At 39.4% G+C, this 18,116-nt stretch overlaps 2 protein-coding genes across 2 annotated transcripts in view; both read left to right on the forward strand.

The window, feature by feature from the left end:
• The first annotated feature begins 731 nt into the window (after positions 1–731).
• On the forward strand, positions 732–4,245 carry LOC101106767 (probable G-protein coupled receptor 141). The gene is made up of 2 exons (XM_012176740.4): positions 732–912; positions 3,304–4,245. Exon 2 carries the CDS (start codon positions 3,338–3,340, stop codon positions 4,217–4,219), a length of 882 nt encoding a protein of 293 aa, XP_012032130.1. The 5' UTR covers positions 732–912; positions 3,304–3,337; the 3' UTR covers positions 4,220–4,245.
• A 763-nt stretch (positions 4,246–5,008) lies between these two features.
• The window catches only part of NME8 (NME/NM23 family member 8), a 55,050-nt gene continuing 41,942 nt past the window's right edge, over positions 5,009–18,116 (forward strand). Inside the window, exon 1 of the mRNA XM_060414720.1 lies at positions 5,009–18,113. Coding sequence (XP_060270703.1) covers positions 18,081–18,113 — 33 coding nt within the window. The 5' untranslated portion in view covers positions 5,009–18,080. The remainder of the gene's footprint in view (positions 18,114–18,116) is intronic.

Raw genomic sequence — 18,116 nt, forward strand, 5'->3', positions numbered from 1 at the left:
AAGTAAATGAAAATGTTATCAGTTGTTACTGAAATGTAGGTCATAATGAGTTTGCGTTAAAGGTTATAGAGTTTGGGGCCTTTTAAATACCTGTAGCTGAACATTAGTAATATGATTTGGGGCTGCATTTGCCTGTGAGTATTGAAGGCATGTTGGTTTCTTTCATCTTTCGGGGTACTAAACCCAATTTCCTTAAAATTACGCTTTGAGACCTTAAGACAGCTAAAGATGACTATGTAATTAGAACAGGAAGTAAGAAGACTGATGGAAGAATATTTAAGACTTTTGAGAAAAACAAAACGAGCCCTCTTGTGGAAGTTACATCATCAGATGGTCAAGCTCCAAAGGAGTCATATCTCCAAATGGCAGTTATTGAGGGAAGGGAGTCTTTGGAAATTGAACACTAGAGAGATAAATATTTTGAGCTTACTGCTGAGAATATGAAAGTCTCATAGGAAGACTCCTCTCCATCATTCTTGTACTGAATATGAAACATGTTGGGTATAATAAGTGCAATAAGGAACAGCACTGGGCTTGAAAAAAAGCTCTAAAATTTTCATGCTAATAAGAAAAATAACTGCAAAGACATAATGGATAGTGAAAATGAAAGTCCTAAGTTAAGAAGAATGATTTGAGTCTGTCTCACCACTAGCTTTAGAGATAAACATCCGTTGGTGGCCCAGATGCTTTATCTGGACCCTCCATCTGACTGTGTAACTTCGGAAGTTCTCAGTCTAAAGCTTGAGCTCTTCACCAGTTCATTACTCATCCCCTGACTTCTCTTGACTATTGTTAGTGAAGACTTGATTCTAGAAAACGATTCTTATTACCTGCTCTGATGTAGATCACCAACAAATGACCAGGTTGTCTTGAGTCTTCCACCAGCAGAAAATCATAAGAGGAAAAGAACAAGTAAGTAGTTTGGGTGGTTATTTAATGGTTTCTGCATGTGAAACAGAGCTAGAAATCTCAGTGCTTGGTTTTTACAAGCAAAGAAATACTTAGAAATTTCCTGGGGTTGGCGGTCCTAAGGGTAAGGTCCTGATATAAAGGAAAGGGGATGATCCAACTCGTCTCTTTGCTAAAAATTTATCCCAATGCATTTGAATATTTATAGGGTGATTCTGAGAGATAACTTCAAAAGGGTGGAACTTTATGTTTATGATATATCTTTGTATACACTGTAGAAGCAAAAGTAGCATTGAGACTTTTAAGACCAAGTCCATGTCAGGGAATTTGTTGGCTCTTTACACATGGAATCTTTCTTACTTCTCATAACATTCTTACAAACTAGATCTCACTCCCATATTTGCGATTGAAGAGGCAACTTCTGTGTTAAGCGTAAAAAAACCACTTAAATTGGTTGGACTTGATAGATTATTTAAGTTTTCCTTGCTTTAAAGTTATTTCAAACTTTCATCTTGTCTCCTTAGACAGCAGGACTACCGACACTTTAAAATTTTAGTAGTTTTGTATTTGTTTTTCATAAGTCACATAAAACTATTTTGTTTCACACAAAAAGTTATAAGCATTATGTGCTTTATGTATATGTACTCATCTAGAATGCATATTTCAGCATATAAAATTTAGATTGTTATGCAAAATATAATTATATTTCTAAGTTACAATAAAATCTTATTTGAGGGTAGTCAACCTGACAGGGCCAATGGAAATTTTTTCATAAACAAAGATTTAATTGTTCTAAGAAGATTCCATGGTAGCAGAAGAAAAATCCTAGGATATTAAGGTATTCACTGTGGAATAACTTCTCTCTCAGAAACATATGCTCAAACTTCTTCTGGCCACATGGAGAGCAGAGACATGAGGAAAATGGACACAGATCATTCCAGATGGGAAAGTTTGACTTGTTGAAGCCTGGGTCTCATATGATCTAATCAAAGATCTGAGAAAGTTTTTTTTAATTGTCAAATATTTATTATGTACTTAATAACACAACAACAATTTTATGTAACATAACTGTGTATCTGCCCCTATGTAGAGTAAGGAGAAGAAAAGTAAATAATGTCTTTTTTGTCTTTGCTGTTTCACCTTAAGGATCATTACTTTGTGTAGCTCTTTTTTTTTTTTTTAATATAAAGTTGTCTCAAACACACTGACTCATTTAATTTTACAGTGATGTAGGCAATATGTGAAGTGAAAGTCGCTTAGTCTTGTCTAACTCTTTGCAACCCCATGAACTATACAGTCCATGGAATTCTCTGTAGCCTTTCCCTTCTCCAAGGGATCTTTCCAACCTACAGATAGAACCCAGGTGTCCTGCATTGCAGGCGAATTCTTTACCAGCTGAGCCACAAGGGAAGCCCAAGAATACTGGAGTGGGTAGCCTATTCCTTCTCCAGCTGATCTTCCCAACCCAGGAATGGAACTGGGGTCTCCTGCACTGCAGGCGGATTCTTTACCAACTGAGCTATTGTAGGCAGTGTGATCTTCTGTATTTCATAGCTAGAGTTCCATGAGGCCAGATGACTTGTGCATGCTCTAACAGTGAACAAATTATCGAGTGGCACTCAAGTATGGCAAAGCACATTGCCAAGCATTCTTGTCTTTCTGCTATACGATCACTGCCCCTTATGAATCCAGTACCTGAAAAACTGAAATGAAAGCTAAACAGAACTTACCCTCAAACCCCAACTTTTTACCAAATGTAGCACACCAATCCAGGAAAGTTTCAGAGTTTGGAAGAAGAAAAGAGTGATGGTAATATGTATCTTATAGGCCACTTCTTCCTCAAAGCTGTTCACAGAAAATATTTTCAAGTGTCTGATAGATCTTCTTACAACAATTTCATGTGACTTACATGATCTCTACAGTATCTCAAACTGGATTTCCCAACAATAGGAAGGATGGCCTTTATATTATAGATCTGATATGGATGTTTGCTGGGTACATATGGACCTTACCATCATTTAAACTTAATTTTGTTCATCATGATTTTTTTGCATTAGTTTTGTTTCTAAAAAATATTGCATTAGACTGTTACTTATTTTGATGACTGAGTCTCTAGCCCTTCCTTAAATTTTATGCCAGAGAATAATACGTCTTATGCTCAGCCCTGTGCTGGTATGTGAATTTAGACACATCTGTGAACAGAATGCCTGACTGCCCAATGACAAGTTTTATATTCAATCTTATTTTTGTCCTTTTGTTTCACTCTCTGTCTTTTCAGTATTTTTGAGTAATGAAGATGAGTCTCTGACAATATTTATTGGGTACTCAGTTCACGGGCAGTTGCTGTGCCTTTTTAATATATCCATTCTAATTTTGTAAAACTTTTAATTTAAGGACATATGGCCTCCTAAGCATTTTGTGGTGAAAGATGGAGCTGATCAACGTGACCACCCTGTCAAACGCTTCAAACACAGAGCTGAGTCGCTGTGACAGGCGCTGCAGGATAATTCTCCTATCACTGTACAGTGTGGTTTTGCTGGGAGGTGCTGCAGGGGCCATTGCGATGTCTTATATGATGCTCAAAAGGAACAGCCAATCAATTGTCGCCACGATTGTTCTCAACATCATCGTGCTTCACTCCATCCTCCTGTTCAGCCTTCCCTTCCGCCTCAGCTATTATGTCTTAGTTGTCTGGGAGTTTGGATCCTTCACCTGCCGATTGGTTAGCAGCATAATATATGGTCATATGTATTTCACCTTTGTTTTCTATGTGGCCATCATCATAAGTCGATTGCTCATGTATTTTAAGAAACTCCAAACTCAGTTCCAAAAGTACCATGTGGTGGTTTTAAGCATTATTATTTGGATGGTGGGCAGTGCCATTTTTTTGCCAATATTTTTTTTACAGTATGGCACCAATCCAAGTTACTCAGAACAACAATGTTTTGAGTTCTACAAAGACCTCAAACGTGAGGAGTTTATTATCTTGAACTACTCCATGATTGTCATTATGATGACAACAGTTGTGATCCTCTTTCTGATACAGATGTGGGTCATTGTTCAACTGGTAAAAGTTCTTTGGCCAGACATGTGGACCCATCAAGAGTACAGAGCTCAAATCAAGAGCTTCTTCTTCCTCCTCATAATAGTGGTTTGTTTTATACCCCATCATGCCTTCCGGATACACTTCATTCAACATTACTCAGAGACAGAAAATTCTGAGTTAGTTCTTTATAATGAAATTTTTGTTGCTTTAACTACAGCCTGTTGCCTGGATATGCTGTGTTTTGTAGGTGGTGGTATCCATTAAATACGCCTATGTTGCTTGCTTTGTGATCAGTTTCTCACTGTTATGATAAAACAGTTTCCATTGAGTAGCTGCTTCCACAATTTCGAAATTTTCAAATTCTTGTTCTTAATCATCACCAAAATGATTTTTTCACAAAAAGGTAATGAGGCTTGATTTTTTTTCCATCTTCTCAGCAAACTGTTACTAGTTCTTCACTAATTGAATATGTTCAATTGCCTTAACTCTACACAAGTTGATCCCAACCATCCAGACTCAACCCCTATGTCTTTTTTTCTTGTAATATTTACTTTCACTATACACAGCTATTGGCTTTTTCAATGTAGTCTCTTTGCATTTAGTCTCACTGAGCTTTGATCCTAGAATGTTCTTCAAGGTCCAGAGAACCCAGAGATAAAGACTCTACAGAAGCCTTAACTTATTCAACTTATGGTCAACTTGGCGATGGCTCTATCTTGAAAATTACTGATATTTTACCATATTTGGAGGAAAGAATTAGCTCAGAAAGTCAAGAGACCCAGAGGAAATTCTTTCGGAATTGATGGGGCATTGTTGTGGTTTGATTCTGATTAAGATATAACAGAGAGTCAGGAAGCTGAGATTACCCCCCAGATCTCCCTTTCCAGACATGCAGCTATAAAGCAGGAAAAGAAATAGCAAAAGGTGGAAAACAACTGGACTTAGTCTAGGCATGCTGGCGGACTGTATTAGAGCCATGCCTCTGAGGCTGTGGGACTATTCCGAAGCTTCTTTAAGACACCATATATAACCAGGTAGTGTTATACAAGATCAGTCAGTGTCAGTTAAACTCAATAAAACAACCAAGACAACCAACTCAGATTCTACTTATCAAACACAGACATCGATAGGTCCTTACACTTTGCTTTGCTTATAATTTTACTCCATAGAAAGGGCTTACCACTTCTTCCCTCTCTAGTAAATTGGCCAGAGGCTTTAGTCTTGGCCAAGACAACTTCATGCCAGGGCACTGAAAAATCTGGCAGGAAGTTCTGACTTGGCTCCATTACCCTCTTATCAAAAATCCTTCCCACTCTTTCTGGATTTTGGAGAGAAATGAAAAAAGTTCACCAAGAATTATAAACGTACATGCATCTTGAAACTGGCTTCTGAATTTTCATTTCCTTGTGATTTTCTACTGGGTCTATCAGACAGAAAGTCAAGTAGATTACTGGAAAAGCAGGGAAAATTGTACCCCCTGAGCCAGACAGAAATTGTACAGTACCTAAAGTTTACCATACTGTAAGGTCAATATCATAAACCTGTTATATGGGAACAATCTTTTTTTTAAAAATGCATTTACTTTTGAACAGTAGTCTTCAGAGTGGGAGTGGGTACAATAATAATTTAGTGGAATGTAAAAAGAGTAGTAGTAGAAATTTATTTCTATTTATTTTATATTAAAATATAGTTTATTGTACTGATATTCATAAAGGAACTTATCAGCAATGTATGGGTGTACACTATGTATAAATATTACTTAATGAGGATATATACAATTTTTTTTTTTACTGATAAAGATATAAGATCAAAATAATCTGAAATTCACTGTTCCTGAAGACTATTCAAGTAATGACAATATTCCCTGTAAAAATGTTTTTCTCTTAGGGATAAGAACATTTTTTCTTTAGTGAAATTATCTTAATGAAATATAACTATCAAGATAATATAGAAAAGCATATGTTATTACCATCAGATACCTAACAAATGTATTTGTACAGACCATCTATTTTTGCCCTTGTCAAATTGCCTTATAAGTATGCTGCTGCTGCTGCTGCTAAGTCACTTCAGTCGTGTCTGACTCTGTGTGACCCCATAGACGGCAGCCCACCAGGCTCCCCCGTCCCTGGGGTTCTCCAGGCAAGAACACTGGAGTGGGTTGCCATTTCCTTCTTCAATGCATGAAAGCGAAAAGTGAAAGTGAAGTAGCTCAGTCATGTCCGACTCTTAGTGACCCCAGGACTGCAGCCTGTGAGGCTCCTCCGTCCATTGGATTTTCCAGGCAAGAGTACTGGAGTGGGGTGCCATTGCCTTCTCTGCTTATAAGTATGTTTGTGTGTAATTATCCCTTATATGCTCCACACTTCAGACCAAAGGAATGGGTCTTATTTGATTGCGTATATTTAAGCCTGCCTTGAAAATTAAACTGGTCTTGAAGTTAGAAAAGTGTGAAATCAGACCCTATAGGTTGGATATTGTGAGATCTGGGAATTGCAAATTTGGTCCTCAAGTAGTGATCATCTGTCCTATGAGCCCAAGGTGGAAGCTGCTTACCCAACAGGTAATAAACCAATGACCTCATAAATCTGGTCAGATGGAGGTTTGTGCTGGTCTCTCTCAATCTGGATGATGATAAATATTGATATTTCAGAGTGAAAACTACTAAGATCAAGAGTACTCTAGATCTCAGATATTAACCAGATCAAGGATACATCTTCAGATTAGCTGATTTACCAGTAATTTTCTTTTTCTCTCAAGCAGTTACTTTGCCACTTTAGAGCAAATACATCTTCAATAAAACTCTATGCATAAAAGGTTACTATTAACTCCTTCATTTGTAAGGAGCTAAAACAAAGATAAACTGTCTACCCACTTTGTTTATACTAAATCCAGAACCTTTAGTGCTTCAGGCTTACAAAGGGGATATCAGTTGGACAAAGTACTGTGAGCTGATCAAATATTCATTTCCTGTCGTCAAGTTCCCACCAGGAAATGAAGTCCCACACAAATTAGGCTAATTCAAGGATAACACAATGATGAGAGACTAGTTATAAAGAAGTGTATACAATGCAGGGAAATCCAAAACAATGGCACTCCAAGGCTAGTAATAGTAGTGCTGTCACTATCCTTACGCCCAAAATGACAAACAGGGGTACTGGTGACCAAAAGGTGGAAACAGGAGTATTGTGGAGTAGTTGCTCAGTTGTGTCTGGCTCTTTGCGACCCCATGGCCTATACAGTCCATGGAATTCTCCAGGCCAGAATACTGGAGTCGGTAGCCTTTTCCTTCTCCAGGGGATCTTTCCAATCCAGGGATCCAACCCAGGTCTCCTGCGTTGCAGGAGGCTTCCTTACCAGCTGAGCCACAGATCAGTTCAGTCGCTCACTCTGTAGCTCCATGAACCGCAGCACGCCAGGCCTCCCTGTCCTCACCAACTCCTGGAGTCCACCCAAACCCAAGTCTGAGTCGGTGATGCCATCCAACCATCTCATCCTCTGTCATCCCCTTCTCCTCCTGCCCTCAATCTTTCCCACAAGGGAAGCCCAACTGTGGAGTGAGCTGCTTTGAAAGAAGCTATGACCTTAGGCCAATAAATCAATCATCCCATGGCAAAGCTGTAGAAAACAAACCAGTGAAATACATACCATCACTTTATCCTTCTCCACCCCTCCAATGTTTTGGTGATGTTCTCTATTTGCTGAATTCACCAGAAGGCAAGGGAGATTGTTGAGGTGATTAATACAAGTAAGCTTTTCTGGATAGAGAATCATGGACAAAAATGTTGGCAAACCCCTACTTTCAAAAATATTCTTTATTGAAGTCATTGCTCCTAAAACAGAAGCAAAAAAACAGAGCTCAAATTTGATGGTAAGATGTGATTTTAAAAAAAATGTCCAAAAGATGATAAAATATAGGCTGACACATTTCAAAGAATAAGCAACATAAAAATTTCAGAGATGAAGCTCATACTGAAAACTTCATAAAAGAGAATTTGTTTAGAACATGATAAAGAATCTGGCAGTCAGGATCAGTAAAAGCAAACAATTACATGAAAATTTTTTCAAAAATTAAGAAGAATTAACAGGAAAATGATTGGTTGTGGACCACAGAAAGGGAGTTCTAACATATATATTGGTATTTTTTTAGAAGTTTCTATTTCATCTCTCTTTTAAAATACACTTTTGTTGGGCATGGGATTCTAGGCTGACAGTTCTTTTCCTCCACTGTCTTCTTACTTAGAGCTTTAGTTTCAGGGTATTTCTAGCCTCATTAAATGAGTTTGGAAGTATACCTCTTCTATTTTCTGGAAGAGTTGGAGAAAGATTGGGATTAAATCTTCTCTATATGTTTGCTGGAACTCAGTTTTGAAGTCATCTGATCCTGGATTCTTTTTCTTTGCAGGGTCTTTGATTAGTGATTTCATTTCTCTACTTATAGATCTGTTGAGATTTTCCCTTTCACCTTGAATCATTTTATGTAAGATTATGTTGGTAGGAATTTACACATTTAACCTAAGTTATCCAGTTTTCATGGTATTCTCTTAAAATCCTTAGTTATTTCTTCAAGCTTGGTAGTAATTTTCTCACTCTTATATCTGATTTTGTATATTTGTGTTTCTCCCCTATTTTCTTTGTTGGTCTAGCTAAACATTAATTTTTACTATCATTTTGAAGAATCAACTTTCGGTTATGTTGATTTTCCCTGTTTTTTATTTATATCCACTGTAAATCTTATTATTTCCTACCCTCTACTAGAATTCATTGTAATTTCACTTGGTTAGATGTTAGATGTTTTTGTATTTTTGTAAGTATTCTTGAACTTTCTTCTGGGAGGCAGTTTGTTCCTCATTAAGGTGTTGTTTTTAAGATCTGAGGCAGATCCAGAGCAATATGACATCTAGGATTATTTATTCCACATTATTCGAGCAAGAACTTGCTGAGTTCTATACCTAGTGTCCCATAAATTATTAAATTCTTCAATATGCCTGGTGGGAACATGTACTATTCCCAACTCTACGTGAACAATGGGCACAATTCCCACTGATCCTCTAATATTCATTCTTCCTTCCCTAGACAGATCAGTACTCAGCTGAACATTCAAGGAGAAGGTGGTTATATAAGTGTCTGGAGTTCTCTCTCTGCTTTGCTCTCTCTTTTCTGTTACCTCTCCCTAAAAATTCTCATTGCCTGCATTCTCAGCTCAGCCTCCTTAACCCAGGGACTGTGTCTGGTTCCACCTGGGTTCTCCTCCCTATGTGGCACACTAGAAACTTACAAGGCAGTGATTTAAAGCAATCAGAGGGTTCATCTCCTTTATTTCCTGTTTCTCACTGATCACTGCCCTTCTTTACCTGATGTTCATCCAATGTCTTGAAAACCATTGTTACACATATCTTGTCAGTTTGTTATTGTTGTTATTGTAGTATGTTTAATCTGGTTTCCATCACTCCATCTTGGCCAGAACCACAGGAATTTAATATATAACAACATGTCACAACTATTCATGATCTTTTTTCTTATCTATGGGCTCAGCAATCTGTCTCAGATAATATCATGGTGCTAGTGGTAAAGATGCATTGGAGAAGGAAATGGCAACCCACTCCAGTGTTCTTGCCTGGAGAATCCCAGGGATGGGGGAGCCTGGTGGGCTTCCATCTATGGGGTCGCACAGAGTTGGACACGACTGAAGCAACTTAGTAGCAGCAGCAGCAGCACCAGTGGTAAAGAACTCGTCTGCCTGAGATGTGGGTTCAATCCCTGGGTCAGGAAGATCCCACTCCAGTATTCTTGCCTGGAGAATCTCATGGACAGATAAGCCTGGTGGGCTACAGTCCATAGGGTCACACAGAGTTGGACACGACTGAAGTGACTTAGCACACATGCATGAAGATGACCTACTTACAGAGGTTGTAATCAGATTTTTACTTCTTTCTTTTATTGATTAATCACTGACTCATTTGTGTAAAAGGATATCAGCATTGATCATCTGAAAACATTTTAGTCATGTAATTCTCCCTTCTCCATGCCCACTCCCGTTTCCCCTGCTTTCTTTCTCTACCATCTCCATTCGATTCTTAACTAGATAGGCATTTTTGTGAAAAGTTGGTTTTGCAAGTTTTAGGTAGACAGGACTTCCACACAGGTGGGCTAATCAAAATATTTTAGAGTTATATCTTTGCACAACAAAAGAAAACAATAATTGAATACTCGCCATTAGCTGGAGATGGTTTTAAGCATTTTATATCTTTTAAACCATTGACTCCACCCAGCAGTCATTGAATAGGCTCTGTTATTAGCTCCAGTAAAGACTACAGAGTGGCTTCCCTGGGTGGCTCAGCAGTAAAGTATCCACCTGCCAAAGAAGGAGGCTCGGTTTTGATCCCTGGGTCAGGAAGGTCCCCTGGAGAAGGAAATGGCAACCCACTCCAGTATTCTTGCCTGGAACATCCTATGGACAGAGGAGCCTGGTGGGCAACAGTCCACTGGGTTGCAGAGAGTTGGATGTGGCTTAGCAACTAAACAACAACAAAGACTACAGAGAGGTTAAGAAACTTGCCTAAGATCACAAAGACTACCGTATCTAATATTGCTTCATGGGGATTTCATAGAAAACGTGTGTGTTGGGTGGAAGGAAGAGCACAAATTAGCTAGAAAAAGGCTTTTTTTTTTTTTAAGTTTTTTTTTTTTTTGATGTGGACCATTTTAAAAAGTCTTTATTGAATTTGTTACAATATTTGTTTCTGTTTTATGTTTTTGTTTTTTGGCCCTGAGGCATATGGGATCTTCACTTTCCAACCAGGGATCAAACCCTGTGCCCTCTGCATTGGAAGGCAAAGTCTCAACCACTGGACCACCAGGAAAGGCTCTAGAAAAAGCCTTAGCGTAATAACCTTATTTAGTCACAAACTACCAGTCACACAGAGCAAGGCTGAGTCAGAGGGTGTGATTACTCAAACTTAACACGATCATGCACAAGGGCTTTTGCAGAATTACTTGTTTTCTGGGGATTTGACTGTCAATAGTGGTAATGAGTCTTCTCTTTCCACCTTGTCATCCTAAAACCTGAACTCACATTTTTCCCTCCAGGTCTGATCCTCCGTTTGTATCTCTCATTCATGTGAAAAACATCATTCACTCACTCAAACCTGAAACTTATTTATCTATTTTCTCCCACTTGCTCACCTTGACAAAGAGTCGGTCTCCAAGTCTCACTGATAACAGCCCCAAGTATTCCACAAACCTGTCTCTTTTATCCTGTACCTCTAGTCTCTGCCTTCATTGAGGTCTTTAGCCCAGCTCTCCTGGGTGGCTAAAATAGTCTTCTATCTATTACCTCCTGTTTCATCGCCCTCCACCAATCATATTTGCTTCTATTACCAGGCTGATGTCACGGTGGTTTTCCTAGAATTGAAATCTTTTTATGTCGACTGTCAATTTTAAATCCTCCCACTTTGAGCCTTGAGAACATTGACGCTGTTTTCATATGAAGCCCACACTTAATCTTGTTCGTATGGGACCTCTGTGCTCCAGCCACAGATGGCTTTTCTGAACTCTCCGTGTCTGACTCTTTCATCCTCTATGACTTGGCACATTCTGTTTTCTCCACCTTGTAGTCACCTTCCTTCCTCGTACCCCCTTCATCCCAATGGCCTCACTCTGTGGTCCTTGCTGAGCTTTGCCATACCTTCTGCTCTTGCCTCCAGTCCTTCACGGTGAGTGGAGGGAGTAATTAACTACGGTAAGTCCCCTACATATGAACCTTCCTGTTGGGAACTTTCAAAGATGCGAACCTGTGTTCACATGTTGCAACTTACCCTCCATCTCCTATTGCTGATGATCCTTTGGTTCTACATCTTCCACCTCCTCTCCCCGCTCCAGTCAGTAACTCTTCTTGCCTGCTCACTTGGTGCCAGCCCCTTTATGCCAACTGCTGTCCTGCACAACTGTACTTTTCAAGGTACTGAATATAAGATGAAAAAAATTGTTTTAATTTTTTGTGTTTGTTTCTGGTGTATTATTTGTGTGAAAGCATTGTAAACTCATTACAGTACAGTACTATATAGCTGATGGTATTAGTTGGCTAATTTTGTTGGATTTCTGAACAAATTAGACTTAAGAACATGGTCTTGGAACAGAACTTGTAGGGGACTTACTGTATTACTTGTCTTTTCCAAAGGAATGGACCAGATCTCGTGGTGACCCTTCCCTATTTCCAGAATGAGTTATGAACTCCTATTTAAGCAACCCCCCTGTTATCTTACATAGATCTCTATCACAACACCTTTCGTCTAGCATTATAAGCCTTGGTGTCAGATAGTGAGAGCAGAGAAGAAACTAAACGATATTTATTTCTTTATCTTTAGGGTTTATCATACTACATGTTTTAATTATTCCAGAACCTTAATTTTTTATTTAGTGTGAAAAGAGAGTATTATTATTTGAATGACATTTAAATTGGCATTCAGAATCTAAAATGTTTGATCTGAAGGAGATAGGGAAAATTAACAAAAATGTACATAAATTTCTCCTAGATAGACTAGTTTGTTTCTATTTCTAGCTCAAGTGATAAACTTAAAGTAAATCCCTACAGTATTTATTTTATCATCTAATGACCTGGACCAGAGTGCTTAAATTTAAAAATAGGGATTTTGTTTAAAATTCAAAAATAGGAATCCTCATCAAGCAGTTTGCAAATGTGTCAAGAATGTCTGCTATTTCCAAATGCACTAATTTGCCAACTAATTTTTGAGTGTTTTTGTGCAAGTGATGTTGCCAGGTGCCAGAGATAACCACAAGAAGAGAGCAAAGTGAAAAAAATTTGGCAGTTTTACAACCCAGTTCCTCTCCTATGGGCCTTCCTATATATTCAGAGATACAGAGAAACTAGAAGTGAATCAGTAAGATACTAATAAACCTATGAGCCAAGAAAAGAATGGAATGCTACAGATAGTGTTGTGTGAGGACCAAAACAAACAAAGTGGCAGGTCAATGTAGGAAAAAGCATTTCGAATGAAACTTGAAAGATTTTGTCTTTCAATTGAATTGAAATGAAAATTGAATGAAACTTGAAAGATAATGTCAAATACACTCTAGAAGAAAAACAAAGTACTAGATCCTTCAGGAGTAAAACCTCTCAGAGACTTTTTGACATTTCTAACTTACACTCTCCTTTAATCAAATATAAATATATTTTCTTTTAAATAACAGTTTCAGAGTGCACTTTGTCCTTGCAGTCTCTACTAAAAAGACCCAAATCAAAAGCTTTTCAAGTTTATGTTTCCAAACCTCAACATTCAAGCTTTGTGCAATTAGTAGGAACGATATTTAAAAACTCAATTTCACCTATTGCCATGCATGTCTTAAACTCTGGTAAATGTGATCATTTGAGAATAGATTGAAACTTTTTTTGTAGTAGTGATGTTTTCCCTTAAATAGTAAAAGCATATGTGAAGATATTGAAACATGTGCATGAACATTTGTGGCACTTGCTAAATGCTTCCTGTGGGTGCTGCACATTAGCATCTTTTCAGGTTAACAACACAAATTTCATTAAAAAAAAAAAGATCCTCAGATTCTGCATATGGGTTGGAGTACAGGAAGCAACTATAGGGTTAAGAGATGCAATGGACCTTTGTAGGCAGGCTCCTTATTCCCACAGTGGACCAAGTAGATGAGCAGAATTACTTGCAAGAGAATTTCTGATATGACCTTACCCTATCAAGGATATATATCAAGAGTATGTATTGTCCCTGCGCTTCACCGTCTGGTGTTTTAGGAGTATTATATATTTTCAATCACTGCTGCTTCACCAGGGTTAGATTGTCAGTAAATTGGCTTGGATCCATCTCAACAGCTGTCAACAGAGGAGGAGGTTCCTAAAGAGGAAAGTTCTGGTACCTATGCTGTTGTCAACGTGAGTCCAAAGGAAAACTTGGGTTCCCCAGAGGTTTACCAGATGGCTTCCTGGGGGTAACTTATGAGAAGAACTGGGATAAAAACAGTAAAGCTTGTGAAATGGACTCCGGAAATTAGGTTGACTGCTGGCCTAAAATCAAGAAATAGTGACATACGTTATAAAAAAAAGCTACAGGAAGTTCCCTAGTGGTCCGGTGTTTAAGACTCTGTGCTTCCCTGAAGCAGGGACGGGTCTGATCCCTGGTCTGAGAAATTCTGCACGCTGTCATGGCGCTGCCAACCCCGCACACACACACAAAACAAAAACAAACAAACAAACCCCGAACCCAAGCACACTGTGAATGGGGCAATTCATGGTGGAAGGCGTGTTCCCAGGTTGCATCATCGGAATCAGGATGGACCCGTGTAGGGAATGTTGGCAGTCAGAGTTGAATTTGTCCTTCTCCAGAAAATCAGACAACTGAAAAGCTAGTGAGAAAGATGCCACCTCAAAGGAATGGAGTGACCCATGTGAAACTTGCTAAAAACAGGGAATAGACTGGAAGTTATACACATGACTTGTACGCTAAGTATAGATATTACCAGAGAATTCAGCCCCCATCCCCCATAAAAGTGGGTGCAGAATACTTCCCAAGCCAAGCAGCCACTCACCGTATCAAAATAGAACAAGTCTCCCACTGAGGAGGGGTGATGAGAAAGAACACATCATGGGGCAATGGGAAAAGGAAGTCAGACCCCTGGAGAGGCAGGCGCTAAGGAAGCCTCAGAAGCACCAGCTCTAAGATTACCTACTGTAGGACACTAAAGAAAACTTGAGGAATGTTGGATTTTTTAAAAATATAAATTTATTTATTTTAATTGGAGGCTAATTACCTTACAATATTGTATGGATTTTTAAGCCAAGTGAAGAATCATAAAGTGATAAGGGAAGCAATAATCACAGAGGAAGTCGTGATGAAAAATCAGCAGGCTAAGATCCAGTCAATGTGGTTGACAGAACTGCTGCACAAAGATGCCCAGTTTAGGTCTAAATATGTGGAAATACTGAATAAAATAACTCAGATTTTTAGTACAACAATTTTAAATGCAGCTGAAAACTAAGAGAAAGAAATATTTAGGAGAGAGAAGCACCACAGGAAATTGAAATCATGGGGTGAGCATTACTGGACCAGAAAGGCTTCATAGGAGTATTAGAATGGAGAACCAACTTTCACAGATGGGGCTGGGATTCTGACCTCTACATCCCTGCCAGTCCACACACTCTGGGGCTGAGAGGCTATGATTCACAGTTGGCTGAAACTACTTGTATACTGCTAGAAATACAGATGGGCTATCCCATTTCTGAAGTGGGACTATAAACATTTCTCCTCCAATTGGACTAGTGGCAGGAGGTGCTTGCCAACCATTGGAATTCTATGTGGATTAAAAACTCACTGATGAGAAGTTCAGGTCCCAGAATTATGCTAATCATAGATACAGATTCGGGTTTTCTGCTGTGGGAAGTAGGAAATCTAATTTGAGAGATTAACATACAACCTGTCTGGTGCTATAGATAATGATGGACCATGCAAAGGCGCATGGGACATTGTGTAGCCATGCTTCTGCAGTCCTGTCACCGAAAGTGAAAAAAAGTGCAAGAGTCAGTCGCTCAGTGGTATCTGACTCTGTAACCCCATGGACTGTGTAGCCCTCCAGGGTCATGGAATTCTCCAGGCAAGAATACTGGAGTGGGTAGTCACTCCCTTCTCTAAAGGATCTTCACAACCCAGGGATCAAACCCAGGTCTCCTGCATTGCAAGAGATTCTTTACCATGTGAGCCACCAGGGAAACCATGTCACAGACGCTCAGACTAAAAGCAATCCCTGCAAGATGCACAGTATTTTATACAGAATAGATAAACAGAAAGGTACTACTGTATAGTACAGTGAACTATATTCAATATCCTGGGATAAACCATCATGAAAAAGAATACAAGCATATGTATAACCAAGTCACTTAGCTGTGCAGCAGAAATTAATACAACATTGTAAATCAACTATACTTGAATAAAATAATAGTTTTTAAAAGGCAATCCTTGTTAAAAACTAACTCACAGAAAAAGTCATAGACATCAAAAAAACAACAACAGCAAAAAATCATCATGAAAAATAGTGAGCTGACCCAATGTATTTGGTGTATTTGAATCCTAAGAATAAGAGAAAAAAGAGCAAGCTGAAAAGGCAGTTAAAGTAACTTTAGTGATCAAATTCATATGGCATGAGAGTATTATTTTTTTGTTACTTTAAAAATTTCCTAATATAAATTCTGCAAATGACATAATGAAATAACACACACATACTCACACCCACCAAGGCTTTACAAGATAAAGAGTCTAGAAGAATGGTTCTAGATGAGAGAAGAGCAAGGAGAGGTAAATGAAATGTGGGACTCAGGACTGAATCCCAGGCCAGGAAAAGGACATTCTTGGGAAAATGGAAAGGACCTGATGAGGTCTGTAGTGTAGCTAATATTGTATCAACCTTTAGCCTCCTGGCTTCAATAATTATATGATTGTGAAAGATAAGGTAAGGGGAGAGGTATAGAAGCTCTGGGTCTTCATTTTGCACTTTTCTTGTAAGTCTAAAGTGCTTTCTAAACGACTTCTTAAAGATGAAGAAGGGAGGTAGGCACAAGGAAATCTGGAGGATTGGCTGGTCTGGACTTTGGGGAGCCCGCCTTTCCAACCAGAGGCGCATAGGGTTCACACTGCCCTTGGTGAGCAGCCGTGGCCGGCGTCAAGTGCACGAGATGATGGAATCTGCACTGAGCAACGCATTTCGGAGGAGGAAAGGAGACGCTGCAAGTACCCAGACGCAAGAAGGCAGCACCAAGTGGACGAACTTGGGAGCCAACTGCTCTGTAACTGCCGCCCAGGTCTGCGTGCTGGGATTTCGGTCCGTGGGTGGCTGGGACGGGGCTCGCGGGCAGGGGGACGGGTGGAGGGAAACGTTGGCGTTCTTCCGCTGCCCGAACCATCCTGGCATTCATCCTTATCCTCGGGACCAGCACCAGCATCAGCATCGGCTCCACGGAAGTCCGGCCACCACCCAGGCCTGCTGCGCACCCCAGCGACTTGCGCTTGGCTGAACTTACCCCGCGAAAACGCAGGCCTCGGTAAGGGATTGATGCCCTAGGGGATTTTGAGTTCCTGTTCTTGAAAGGTCAGAATCTAGCAGCTGGACAAGGGTCTGTTTTGCGCAACGCTCGTGAGAGAATTCCCTTTGCCGGATGCAATCTTGTTTGTGGTCACTCCTTTGTTCACACTAGTGTCCAGTGACACACGCAGTTGGACCCATGTGTAAACAACCTTGACACCAGGGAGCAGGATGTTTAGGCCTCACTGATTTAACATCTGCACAAAGTTTATGCTGTGCCCCAGAACACACTGGTGGCCTTGCTCTAAAAATTAAATCTCCTTGGAAAGGAACCCAAGGAAGATTCATGTTCATGTTCATGGACAGTTAACACGTGGCACACAGACAGACACTCTATAATCCTCCAGGGAAAACAAACAAAACTCTGTGTAAGAACCTGTATCTCCTAACAGTTCTGACTTCTTTTTCTTAGAAGCTACTGCTTTATGGGAATTCAGTGCCAGGAAATATAAAATGAAGGACAGAGAGTTCATTATGGAGCTGGCCATAGTTTTGCAAAACATACAACTGATTGCCCACCTTATAGAGCACCTTTAGAAAAATGTTCAAATTTTTATACAATTTTTAAAGGTTACTATTTACAGTGATTACAAAATACTGGCTGTATTTCCTGTGTTGTACAATAAGTCCTTGAACCTACCTTACACCCAGTAGTTTGTACCTCTTACTCATTATCCATATGTTGTCCCTCCATCTCTCTCTCCCCACTGGTAACCAGTAGTTTGATCTCTATATCTGTGAGTCTTCTTCTTTTATGACTTACTTTGCTTCAGAATTATTGGGAGGGTAAGATAGTATGGCTGCTACAAGCATTTAGCACATAGCCCAGCCTGAAGAGCTCTTCAGAGACCACGACTCCTCTCTCTCCAGAAGAGGGGAAAGTACACAATCCAATACTGCTGAGGGAAAATTTCTGCAGTACTTAAGATGCTGCTTGAATGAATAAACAATATTATTTAAATTTCCTTTCACATGTTTTCTATTTTTCTTCCCTCTTTCGAGTGACAGTGGATAAATGGCAAGCAAAAAGCGAGAAATCCAGTTACAGGTA

This window comes from Ovis aries, chromosome 4, assembly GCF_016772045.2.
Source record: "Ovis aries strain OAR_USU_Benz2616 breed Rambouillet chromosome 4, ARS-UI_Ramb_v3.0, whole genome shotgun sequence".
NCBI lineage: Eukaryota > Metazoa > Chordata > Mammalia > Artiodactyla > Bovidae > Ovis > Ovis aries.